This window comes from Mercenaria mercenaria, chromosome 10 (assembly GCF_021730395.1).
Source record: "Mercenaria mercenaria strain notata chromosome 10, MADL_Memer_1, whole genome shotgun sequence".
In the NCBI taxonomy this organism is placed as follows: Eukaryota; Metazoa; Mollusca; class Bivalvia; order Venerida; family Veneridae; genus Mercenaria; species Mercenaria mercenaria.
Window position 1 is genome coordinate 46,902,961 of NC_069370.1, and position 13,436 is coordinate 46,916,396.

General features: G+C 33.5%; 1 protein-coding gene across 4 annotated transcripts in view; it reads right to left on the reverse strand.

The window, feature by feature from the left end:
• Nucleotides 1-1,920: 1,920 nt before the first annotated feature.
• LOC123560750 (cell adhesion molecule DSCAM-like) overlaps nt 1,921-13,436 on the reverse strand; it is a 104,054-nt gene continuing 92,538 nt past the window's right edge. For 2 of the 4 annotated variants that reach the window (XM_053552991.1, XM_053552992.1), the window contains 11 exons: nt 12,793-13,029; nt 11,585-11,724; nt 11,149-11,251; nt 10,633-10,767; nt 9,862-10,020; nt 8,893-8,982; nt 7,617-7,767; nt 6,927-7,084; nt 6,445-6,548; nt 5,870-5,928; nt 1,921-5,212 (listed from right to left, as the gene is read on the reverse strand). In XM_053552991.1, coding sequence (XP_053408966.1) covers nt 5,116-5,212; nt 5,870-5,928; nt 6,445-6,548; nt 6,927-7,084; nt 7,617-7,767; nt 8,893-8,982; nt 9,862-10,020; nt 10,633-10,767; nt 11,149-11,251; nt 11,585-11,724; nt 12,793-13,029 — 1,433 coding nt within the window. In that variant the 3' untranslated portion in view covers nt 1,921-5,115. The remainder of the gene's footprint in view (nt 5,213-5,869; nt 5,929-6,444; nt 6,549-6,926; nt 7,085-7,616; nt 7,768-8,892; nt 8,983-9,861; nt 10,021-10,632; nt 10,768-11,148; nt 11,252-11,584; nt 11,725-12,792; nt 13,030-13,436) is intronic. The other 2 variants (XM_053552994.1, XM_053552993.1) reach the window with 2 other exon arrangements.

Sequence of the window (13,436 nt, forward strand, 5' to 3'; positions counted from 1 at the left end):
TCCCCGAAACTAGTTTTCAACCAGTATGGGACTAATAAACATATGCATGGCATTCTTTATACACCTATTTACTTTAAGAACAACTGATAACAGGTGCGTAAATATCACTGTATATGTATGTATGTCTATAACGGGATTTCACAAAATATTAAAACAACAAAAAGCTTTGTACATTTAATAATTATTTGACAAACACGAAATGCTATGTTACAGTTTACACGTATTGGAACTTCATGTTGGTACCATCCGATTGCTACCACAGTATTATAAACCTACATGTATAGGTGAAAAACTGATCCTTTCTAATAGGCCTATTCATTTACATATCATGACTTGTGCACAATTAAATCGCCCATAAAGGGGACAATTTTAAATCAACTTTGGTGGATTTTCAAACCTGAAGCATTTGTGTTATCTTGAAACATCCTTTACGATGAATATTTTTGTGAAGTATTTTCTTTTTAATTTTTTTCTAAATCAGTAAAAAAAATCAGATTTCAATGAAAGTAGCTCGGTCTGATTATAATTACAGGTAGAAAATCCAGCTAAAGTCCACGTAACGTAGGGTTGTGCTTAGACTTCTTATTTGTAAATGTAATGTCAAGGCGTTTCAGAACGAATCAATTGTTCACATTAAAAATAATGAAAACCAATAATATAAGCACTGCATGTTTGAATTAATACTGTAAAAATATATACATATTGTTAGTAGAAATGACCTGCATTTTGTCTCTGTAAACTCGGCTCGTCATATGTTGCTCGGGTTCAGGACCTTCATAATCGTGCCAACTACCGAATAATTCTGATCCTGTAATACCATCCATCAAATTTTTCAAGATAAGATCTGAAAGTTTAAGAAATAAACAACGCCGCGTGTTCGATGTTTTTCCACCGAGTGACTCCCCTTAAATCTATGAGTCAACCTAACCACAGGCGATAGGTTATATGATTAACCGTCGAATTACATTAAGGTTACAGACCAAGCATGCAGGTCATTTTTGTATTACAAGTGGGAGAAGCAGTGACATATAAAACAAGCATTCAGCTTTAAATCCGGCTAGAACCGTTAGCAAGGTAATGAGCATTAGAAAAAGAAAATTAAATGGTTTATTAAAATGTTTAATAAATAAACAAATGATCACAAGCGGACTAGACAAATACGAGAATATAACATTAACATGTGAAGCCATTTTTCGTGAATTACTTTTTGTAAAAGGACGCACGGGAGAGTAAAAAAACATGTTTACACGTGTAGTAAAAATAATCAATCAGTGTATCAAAAACAATGAAAATCATCAGAAGTCAGCTGACATGAGTAATTGTTTGTAGAGATATGAGTGAGCTGACTAGAGCATACGATGACTTTTACGTAACTTGTCAACACCACATATTGGTTTGAAATTGCTGAATGGATAAGAAAACTAATGAAATGCTTTTTCTAAAGGTAAGACTGCCTTACGTATACCAGTTTTTTTATAGAAAATATGTCAGAAAGTACCTTAACACTCTTGCATTTTCTTATAAAGTTGCATTTATCTTAATGACCATTTCAAACATATATCTACGTGCGATTTGTTTTAATACTCATTTTACACAAAGTAATATACGACATTTATGTATTCATGTAAAATGTTGTGAGACATAAATAAATAATATAAAAAGAAAGACAAATGTAAGAAATACAGTTAGCAATAACGACTAGAAAGGCTTAAGAACTTCAGAAAAATACATTAACTTGGATTATAACACTCCTTTAATTGCACGACCCATTTTACTAGGATTAATATACACTTCGACCCATTGTACTAGGACTATACACTTCTTTAATTGCACGACCCATTTTACTAGGATTATACACTTCTTTAATTGCACGACCCATTTTACTAGGATTATACACTTCTAATTAATTGCACGACGAGCCATTTTACTAGGATTATACACTTCTTTAATTGCACGAGCCATTTTACTAGGATTTTACACTTCTTTAATTGCACGACCCATTTCGGCCTTGTAGGCAATGAAAAAAATTAAAATATCAACAATCCATAATATTACAAGAAAAGGTCAGAAACAAATAAAGATATTTTATAGATTTTGTATATAAGTAACACGGCCGTTTAAAACACAATAAATCTCGCAACAATAGAACAACATTCAATCTAATAAGTAATAATGATACATAGAACACTTGACCAAAGCCAAACGTGTCTCACATGTTACAACCTCATACTATAGTTCGACGAGTTAATTACTACTTAAATAAAGTCTTATTAACAGCATGGTATGTGTACAATGAAATTTAGCTAATCTATTTATTAACAACAGGTTTATCAGTTTGGTATTTTGTACAAAGGTAAAATATATCTAATACACTTATGAAAATGAATTGATGCCGAGTACTAGTAACTAAGAAACAAAATGAAGTAATTGCATTGTTCTAACACTTTCTCCACGTGTTAAATGTATTGCCAATTAATGCTGCCTTGAACTCCGAGTTCTCAAACCCGAAAAATAATTCTCTTTGGACAGAATCATAATGCTGCCAGTCGGTAAGGCAACTGGGTTTTTATTGTGAACATTAGAATTGAATTTGCGCTGCCTGCCTGTAAGGCAAATAAATTTTTATAAAAATTTGGGTTGAATTCGCGACTCTGGGACATCAGTCTTTGACTTCAAAATGAATATATTCACTTGAAGGGCAGATAATTGTCAGACTGGACATTTTCCTTTGAACTAAAACCATTTGTGTTTTCATTTCTTTTGATTAAAACAGAAGCTGTTTAATACAAGTATCAATAACTTAAAATGAAATGGTGACATATTTCATAAATATATGAAATTAGAATTCAACATCAACATTTTCTGGACGTCCGTAAACGTTTGATAATTGTATGTAACCTTTTCATCATAATGCATTTTCTTAAGTTTTGCAATGGTTTGCTATCAATTCAAATGTTAATACAGGTATCATCATTCTTATTTCTTGTCGCCGCCTTATTTGCTGGAAACACACCTTTGCGAATATAACCCAAATTAGATTAGAAATTTGATATATAAACATAATAAAATACATGTCACAGTAATAAAGTATTAACAATCTCTTTAGCTGCAAAAAAGTATAAAATATCACCGCAACAGTAACAATTCAGCAAATTACAGCAATAACATGATTTATAATTATATACATTTTCTTGAATACTTAAATGAAGTGCGTATATACAATGCTGCATTTATTACATCTAATTACTGCAATGTTAGATATTTAGAAAAAATTTTGTGTAAAGGTCTAGCTGCAAGAGCTACAACCGGTAAACATGACCGTTAAACGTGAAACACATTGTGCGAATGCAAGCTTGTTAGATAAATATGAAATGCACACTCTCAAATTTACGTTTTTTTTCCGCAGAAAGTCTTAGGCAAAAACACCTGCATAAGCAGCAAGTTTTTAAGCACTGACAATTCTGATATTCTGAATTAATCTGATATGTTGCTCTGATGCTAATAGTTTGAAGACTTAAGTGACTATAATATTCCTCTATGAAGCAGATTTTTTAAATGGAAAAATGTACATGATACCGAAAGAATTACAATGAAATAGTATGCCTCTTAATTCATATGTTAGTAAATCAAGTTTTGACAGTTTTGGCTTTCTATAATACATATTGTGAAGCTCCATTGTTTCATGTGTCACCTATATCACCTAATACTGTCACATCTAACCCTTACCCTGCAGGCGGCAAGTGATTCTGCTTTTGCGGCCAGAGCAAACCAAGATCAGCATGCACATCCGAGTATGCTGATCATGGTTTGTACTGTTCGCTATTCAGTCAGTATCATTTTGGAAAGCACCCCTTTTAACATTTAATGGTTCCGTCCAAATTGAAAGACGGACAAGTTCATTATAGAAATTTAGCAGGGTAAGGGTAGACATTTGATAATACTGAATATATCATGAGCGTAACTTACAGAATTTCAGAATACAACATTATGAAAACGCATTCAATATACAAAATTATTTTAAACCGTTCAAATTGCAAATTTCGCAATGATTCATAACTATGTCTGACCTATTCCAAAACACTGCGAATACACTAGACATACTTTTAGAATAAGACTTTTTTATGGTTAGAATAAAATTAATACAATTGAAGTAACTGATACATCACAACCTTATTAATTGTCTAATATATAACAATATACATATATATAAGTTGATTCACATATTCCCCACACTGTTTCTCTTTAATATTTTGTCCTCCCTTGCTGAACAACATTAACTGTCATCAAACAAATAACATGCCCTATCGTCATAAAAATGTCCATGTTGAAGCAAGTTTGGGGATGTCTCATTTTTTAGAATCAGTTTGAAGTAGATAATACATAAAGTATATGTAATATTTTTACACACAAATTAATTTCTTTATTCATAAGTATACTTCAGAATCTTAACCCCCTGATTAAACAATATGCAGGTACTTGTTGAGAAATTGGATGCGCGGCTTGTCAATAATGTCAATAGGATATGATGAAAAACACCTTTCCGAATAAGATCTTAATGATAAAGTAAACGAAATTGGTTTGTGTAAAAAGTAGGCTACCTTTATGGACCCTGTGGGCCTGAAGAATTATATAGCCTCAATGAAAAAAATCAGGTGCGCTAAACAACAACCCGTCTGATAAATTACAAACTATTCTGCGTATATGCCCGTAAACATTTAGAAAGCTGCAGAGTTAGCAATCAGATTTGACTCTGTAAAGCTGAAATATTTCCATTTAAAACTTGTTAGTAGATTTTCTATATACATTAGGTCAAATAAAAGCGAAACGTTAAACGACCATCAATGTATACCAATATAACGGTTCGTATAAATAAGTAGCCATTGTTTCTAATAATATGGATTTCAACGAACAGCAGATTTTGGGGAAACCGCATTTTTATCATAAACTGCTTGTGAAAGGTTCCCCTCAAAATTTTGTGTCCTTTCACAATTGCGTTGAGTACACTACACATATTTTCATAATGGAATTACGAGAAATCCCTTATATCGGTAATTTGAACTGTTTCCACAGACACACTGATATCTCCTTCATCTCAAGTTTTCGCTACAGAGGATTTCAAACAACCGTAAAATTTTCGGTATATTCATTTTCCTCATCATCCTCTAACATGAGAACATCTCCACTCCTCCTGGCCGGGACAGGTCGATAATATCTGAAATGAAAAGATACTTTAGCTTACAAGCAGTTGAAATATTTATTACGAATTTAAGTTAAACAAAGAAATATTCAGTGAATCATTTTGTAAAATTTACACCCTTTTTGTTTTCGTCGGGTTTCTATGTTTCTATCTGAGAGTGACACCGACATAATTTTGACCATATGGCGAATTTTGCAGCTTTTTATGATAAAGGAAGACCTCTGGGCGGATACCTGGGTAGACCCATTGACCTTCCGTAGGCCAACTGCATGGCTCACAGAAAATAATTCGCACCCAAAGCAAGGTTTCAAGTCCATACTGGTGTTATGAGGACATCGATCTTAATCATTCGGGTACGGGGGCCCATTAATCATTAAAAAATAAGTGCAATTTTTTTTCCGTTATACCGCTACTTCTGGCTATGAACATTGTATTTCATGCTTTGAATATTAATTTGAACTTTATTGCATCAGATTGATGTACGTCGGAAAAAGGCTACAAAATATTTATTACTTGCAATACTGTTATCCTTGAAGAAGATAGAATTACACCAAACAAAAGAAATGGATACCTTTATAATTTTCAAGATATTTACAAGTGCTTCTGAAATTTTTCTAACATATTATTTTCGTTGTATCACTTATATGGAAATATCATTTATCTAAATCATACCTGTTCAAAAGACTGACAGATTCATCGTCCTCCGGGGAATCTTCTTTTGAGTTTAGCTCCTATGAAAAATATTATTTCATTCATCTTAGTTCAACAAGTATTATATACTGTAAATTCATGTTTTCAAACTAACATTAATCAGTTTCATGTTAATATTACTTATCCAGCAATTAGTGCATACACGTATACCTTATAGTTTAATTTGGATTTTGAAGGTCTATTCTTTCTCAATCTATCTAATACATAAATTAAAACGAAGTAAAAGTTTATACTGATAAATGATAACTAACCCGTGTAAGTTTTACCACTTGGTTACTTTAATATTGAACAGTCTGTTCGCCTGTACGCATTCATATACTTTAACATTTAACAGTCTGTGTGCCTGCAAGCATTCATAGACTTTAACTTTTAACAGTCTGTTTGCCTGTAAGCATTCACAGACTTTAACATTTAGCAGTCTGTTTGTATGTTAGTATTCAAAGACTTTAACATTTAACAGTCTGTGTGCCTGTAAGCATTCACATATTTTAACATTTAACAGTCTGTTTGCCTGTAAGCATTTATAGACTATGTACCTGTGCAGATACAAGAGGTTTATTATCAGCAGCTCCAGGTGTCTGCAGGGTGGTGTCATATCTGGTTCTGGCGTGAGGGGTCCTTCGACCACCTGGTAAATAGACTAGCAGATACTTATCGCGATTAGGGTGATTCACAAGTACATACACAGTTTAGTTCTTTTATTGCAAAAATCTTTATACTTCATGATTTTCCAAAAATAACAAGCAAGAAGAAATATGAGCAGCTGAATAAACGGCTAAAGGTTAAATACAAATTGAGAGCAAACGCTGAAATATGTTTCGAAATATAACAAGTTCGTTTGAACATAAACATAGCAATATTGTTACCTGTCAATGTATAGATAATTTTATATTAACTTAAAACTCAAAACATTTTTCAATGCGTAATTTATAAAAATGTCTTTTTTTTGGAAAGTTTAAATGTTTCGTATGCATTCTATCTTATCTCAACAATCCGCATAGAAAATCTTTGTTTTTACCTCTTCTCCAAACAGAGGATCCGCTATCCTCACGGGTACAGCGCAATTTCTCCTCAAAAGACTGTGGTTTTCTGGCACGACTCGGAGATTCCTCGCCACTAAACATATACGTCACTTCCTCTATACACCGAGGTCTAGTGGTAGTCCTGAAAACCCCACTAATTTGTAAAGTTTTTTAATGAATTAATTTAGAAAACTCTTCGTACTTTATGTACAACATATAACACAAATCCACTATTCTCCCTTTATCCATTAAAATATCTTTAATAGTAAGGTATGGCAAAGGGACAATATCACGTTATAACAATGTAATAGTGTTACCATTCAAAGGCAATACATAACCTTTGAAGTTAAATGTATCGTAAATATATCATAGAAATATACCAAAGTGTCTGATTTCAGAAGACCAGCATTGTTTTGTTAAAACAGTCTAGATAATTACACGTCACTAATTAGTATCTCAGACTAAATATATTTTCAGTAGAGTGTCTATAATGATTATTTAAATCATTAGTATCTATCAAAGGTTTTAAGATGGTTAAATCATTATTTTAAAGGTTCAATTTGCAAAACGAGAAGCATATGTACTGCAGCGTATAAATGAAGTCCGAAAACGTATTTGTACCGTTTGAGTATAATTTACAACTATCATTGAAACAACTGTCATGTATAAATACTACATCTGCATACCTGCTTACTCCAGTTCCTCTGTAAATAGCCTCCTTATTTTTCTGAACAGATGAACCTCTTCCAGACCTCCTTGGTGGAGTCCTTGACTCGGGATTATCAGCGGGTTTAGATTCAGCAGTTTGTGGCTCCTTATACTGACATTCGTCTGGTGCTGGATACAGAGAGTACAGCATTTTAGAACATTTTTTTCCATGTCAATGTATTATATGTGTTATTTGTTGGGCGATACCTTTACGTAAATATTATACTCAAGGAATAGTTAGATATCTTACTTTTGTGGATTTTTTGCAGCAAGTATGCCGAGTATACTACATATATTGAAATTGTCAATAGAATGGTAAACTATGGACTCAGTAAAGGTGTGAATTGTTGCATATGTATCTTGTTTCAATCATTTCAAAGTCCAGTGTGTATCCTCTACACGGCAAACTGCTTATTCCTGTGGACCCTACTTTACTTTAAAATTCAGGGTTTGATAGTTAGTCTGAACAGCGAATGATAACCCTACGTTTATGTGATACGAACATATATCTACGTACTCGAGGATTACATCCCGTATAAGATAAAGAACATATTTATTAACGTATTTAACCATCATGAGTTCCATTCCAATTTGGATGAAGGGAGTTTGGCTCTATGCTCATCAGATTATCATCTTAAGTTTTCTATGTTAAGAGGAATTGTACACAGGCAGTGCCTTTATGTCAAAGATGCTCATCAGATTATCATCTTAAGCTTTCTATGTTATGAGGATTTGTACACAGCCAGTGCCTTTATGTCAAAGTTGTTTTCACCATTAAAGTGATCAAGGAAGCAAGGTTATTTCAAATCACATTATACACATGCGACACAACGGTCGTAGGTAAGACAGAAGAGGATAATGATCACGACTCTGAAAATGATATATCTGTTATATTGTGGGGCGCCGTCAAGACCCAAACAGAGCGTCATATACGAGTATTGTAGGGCATAAACACCTGTCATATGTTGACCTTAACATGTGCTTTTGGCACTTAAACAAAATATGCGTAAAAGACAGCAGATTATTAAATTTCAAAAACAAAATGTTGCAGACTGTCGACCTTATCGTTCCGGACCTACCTTGTCGACAACGTATGACTAAACCAAGCAATACCCAAGTTTTGCCACAACGTGATTTTGTTTACTTTGTTTAGTTTCTGTTCAAACCTAATTAGGCAAATATTAGAGAAACCAGCTGATTTACTTGGAGTGATATATCGTTTATTAGTGTTACTAATATTGAGATATTCCTTACATTCATATCGTGGAACTTCACAAGACGCTTCCCGTCGTTCATTTGGTTGTGGAGGAGACTCCGTAAATAGGCAAATACCTGGCTCTGTACCTGAATGATAAAATAAAATGTCTCAATTTTAACAAGAATGTTACGGCGATATTTTGCATTATCGTGATAATACATTACGTTTTCTCTGCACTGCACAATGTTTCCAGACAAAATTGTAAAAGAACAATGTTCTTATCTTTTGTGACTGCTTAAAACATATAAAAGAAGCAACGCAATTATATCAGTAAATGATATTAACAAAACATAAAAGACTATATCAGTAGTTACGCAAAGGATGGTTGATACCGAAGCTTTGCTTACATTGCTCATGACTATGGAACACTCTCTGCGTCAAAAGTATGTTGAAACCCATTTAGTAAATAAATTTTACAAATCGTCGACTAAGCTTTTCATATGAACATGTTTTTGATTGTTTGTTTTGGGGTTAATGCTGTTTTTCAACAGCAATTTAGTTATTTCACTGCGGGCCGTTAATCTAAAACTTCTAATCTAACCAGTGTTCCTGGATTCTGTACCAGTACAAACCTGTTCTCCGCAAGTAACTGCCAACTTCCCCACATGAACAGAGATGGAGGACGAGCGATTTCAGACACAATGTCTTTTATCAAATTGTCACGGAGAACATACGCCCCGCCCGGGGATCGATCAGCACTTTCCTTGTTGAGCTAGGCGGGCGAGCTGATATGAACATGTAATACAGTATTTTACCTACAAGTCTTTGTACACTAATGTTTAATTAATTTATACAATAGTTTAAGATGTTCAGAAGTGTTGTGTCTAATGTCATATTGACACAAGAATAGGTCATGTGGCGATACTTATTGTTGTTGTTTTTAACTATTACTCTGTGAAGCATTTTGAATATGTACAGATGCATGATTGTTTTACAGTCCACTAATTCTTGCAACAGATTCTTACTCGAGCTGTCTGTAGGCTGTGACAGAGAGTCAGCTTCTGTTTCATATACCACAGGAGGTTGTGGTGGATTTCTGTTTAAGTTTTCAAACGCCTCCATAAGTTCATCTCTAGAACTGGACACAGTTGTCACGCTTGATATAAGGCTATGTCTTTGGCTACCTATAGTAAATATTGAGATAAAAATATACACTGCATTCTTCAGTATAAATATATCCGCACAATTATGCCCTCAGTGCAAAAAAAAATGGTTTAATATTATTTCAAATATTAACATCAATATAAGGATATGATTTTTGCTACCTACAGTAAATATTGAGATAAAGATATACAATGTATTCATCAGTATAAATATATCCGCAAAACTATGCCCTCAGGGCAAAAATCAAAAATGGTTTAATATTATTTCAAATATTAACTTAAATATAAGGATATGATTTTGGCTGCCTACAGTAAATATTAAGATTAAAATATAAACACTTCATTCATCAGTAAAAGTATATTCGCACACATATTCCTACAAGGCAAAAAGCAAAATGGTTTTGTATTATCTCAGATATTAATATCATTTTAAATGCGTTTCACTTGTTTTATATTAAGGTCTGCTAACGCCGTCTATCGCGGACAGATGACAACAACAATTGGTTAGATAACGTATCAGAATTGCGTGTAATAAGCAACATAGCAATTAGAGAAACGTGCAAAATGCATTTTCATAATCAGCATAAATAAATATTCTCAACGTTAACCATCGTTTGATTGTTGTTGTTTTACCTTTTTCACTTGGAGTGCTGCGAGTTCCCTGACTTCTGTTTTTACTGTAAGCACTCTGTGGACGCGGTGGAGCCATAGTAAACAAAGCATGAATCTGATCGGCACTTGCGTACTTCCGGGGACTAAGCACCACAGCTGAAATGATATTTTTCAGTTATACTATTTATTTGATTTCTCTTTCAATATTTCCTTAAGATTATTATCTTTTTATATAGCATAGCGTCTAAACTGGAACATTAATTTTTTTTACTTTAAATTAATCGATTGTAAACATTCTTTCGCCACGTGGATTCTGATAAGTTAGTTAAGTTTAATTTATATACTGTAGTATCCCTAAAGTTTATCCTTATTTGACAAAATATGGTCTCTAACATGTCGTATACATCAGAATTTTTAACTTAATTTAGCCTGCTAAAAAAGGTATTTTGCTTCGATATTTCTGCTAGACAAAATGAGGTAAAGTTACTTATAGTTAAAGTATACTTAAATCTGGAATTTGCTAACAGAAAACAGTACCTTGATTGTCGTAGCTATGTTGCTCTGCCCCACGTGGTTTGTGCGGGATTCGGACATTCTGAACAAATTTAGAATCTTCAGAGCTGTCTGTTGTAGCTTGCATCTATTATTTACCATATGACAGAATAATAAACAGTTAAATCAAATATTGCATTTAGTGACATTTTATAAAACTATTGATGTAAACAGAAAATCCCAAGTTTTTGTGCATTTTTCTTTTGATCCCTGTTGCACATCATAAGGTATCAATAGTCATTAACGTTCACATGCAAACTTCGTGCATGTTAAAAGATATATAACATACCAAAATGAATAGATACAAAACATACGAAATGAATATATCTGAACGTACTCGGTATTAAATTTTGGTTTCTTGTGAGATAATATGTAAGCTGTTGTTGCAAAACATCAGACTTTCACTATAAAACATATTTACCGCTTTCTGTGCCTCAGCCTTTTCAAGACTGACGGAGTCGTCGTCAGAATCAGGTTCCGCTTTATGATATGTCGGGTTCTCATTGAATACAAGCTTCAGCTCATTAAATGTCGCATAAGGATTTATATTGGCGTCTTCATCTGAAAAAACAATACACATAGAGTATATTACAAGAGCCTCGCATTTTATAATTGTATTCAACTCGTTCAATAAATTCAATATGAAAAGACACAAATGTAATATTGTTTTTTTTTTTCACATGTAAGCTTTTCCTGTTGAAACATCAAAATGTCTTCTTTTTTACCTATTATAGACAAAGTAAATTAGACTAACGTCTCCAAAAATAAACGACGTCAACGTCAAAGCTTTATTACTCTAGTTTATTATATACGGTACTATAAACAGTAACAAAAAAGCCGTATAAAACGGTCATTACGGCCTCTGTTGACGAATCCATAATGGCGCAGTGCGCCTCACGCGCCATAATCATAATGGCTCCGGGTAACCGGAACGTCAATGCGTTCTGATGTTGACTGGATGTAGCAACATTATTATGGCGGTTGAAAGGGCGCTGAATCATTTTCAGATCGATTGTCAAATATTGATGGCACTGTTGATAAACAGCAATACAAATAATGCTTTTAAGTTTTTGAAAATATGTGAAATGAAAATACCAAGACAAATATGAAGCGAACGTATATAATAAAAAGGTCAATAAACGGCTGGTTGTGCCTTCTAGCCATAATGGCACACCTAGTTTCATAATGGCCCTCGGGCAATTATGACACTAGGTGTGCCATTATGGCAAGGCACAACCCAGTTGTATATTAACCTCTTAGTATTATGTAATGGCTTTATTTCTCTCACACGACGTCAAACATGTGACAAATGTATTTATGTTATGAAACAAATCTTATAACCTCGTTGCTAAAATTTGAAGTCAAGCTGTGAGTGACAAAAAGCATTTTATATATAAAAGCTGTAAACCTTTTTTTTAAATGTTCGGAAAAAATCATGACATTGTAAAGACATAGCACATCGAATAATTAGCGTAGATAATGCGTTTGTTTGAATCAGCAATGTCAGTACTGAAAAATAATGGTGACACTGCACTCTACGATAGAGACATTATCTTGGGATTTAAACTGAATTTCAATCATATATAAAGTTTCAAATTGTTTGAAAGGAAAACAAACACCGAGTCATACCATATCGCTCCAGGGAAGCATTATCACTCGTTGTCTTGCTGCTGTCATTAAAACACCAACCGCTGTTATTTCCCGACAAATTCTCATCAGATGTTAATGAAATAAGCAGGTTTACATTTCGGCAATTGAACCGCGTGTCCTGTGGGCTCTCCAACTCATAATTTATATTTCTTTTATCAAGATCGTTCATCAGGGACGTCTCGGCTGTAATATCCCGTCTTATGTTCGAGCTCGTTTCTAAATAACAAATTCACTTTGAAATCATTAATTGTCCCTTTGCATGTGAAAATTCACACCCATTCGTAATTAAACAAATGCATATTTTTTTCTTTTAGTCTTTGATGCACGTCATTGGTGAAATTCATCAAATTATCTTAAAATGACACCATACCGAAATTTGAATTTTTAAAGTTTTTTTTTCAGTTCATTATTTATTTAATGCAGATATGCGCCAGGGATTTTAAAACCTTAAGCCTGCTGGCGGCAAGTGATTCTGCCTTTGCGACCAGTGCAGACCATGCTTGCTCGTCCGTGAGTCAGTAAGTTTTCAGTGAACACCCCCTTGAATAACAAGTGGTACTGCCAAAACTGAATGATGGACCAGTCCATTTTAGAAATTTAGCGGGCTAAAGGTTAAATTATAT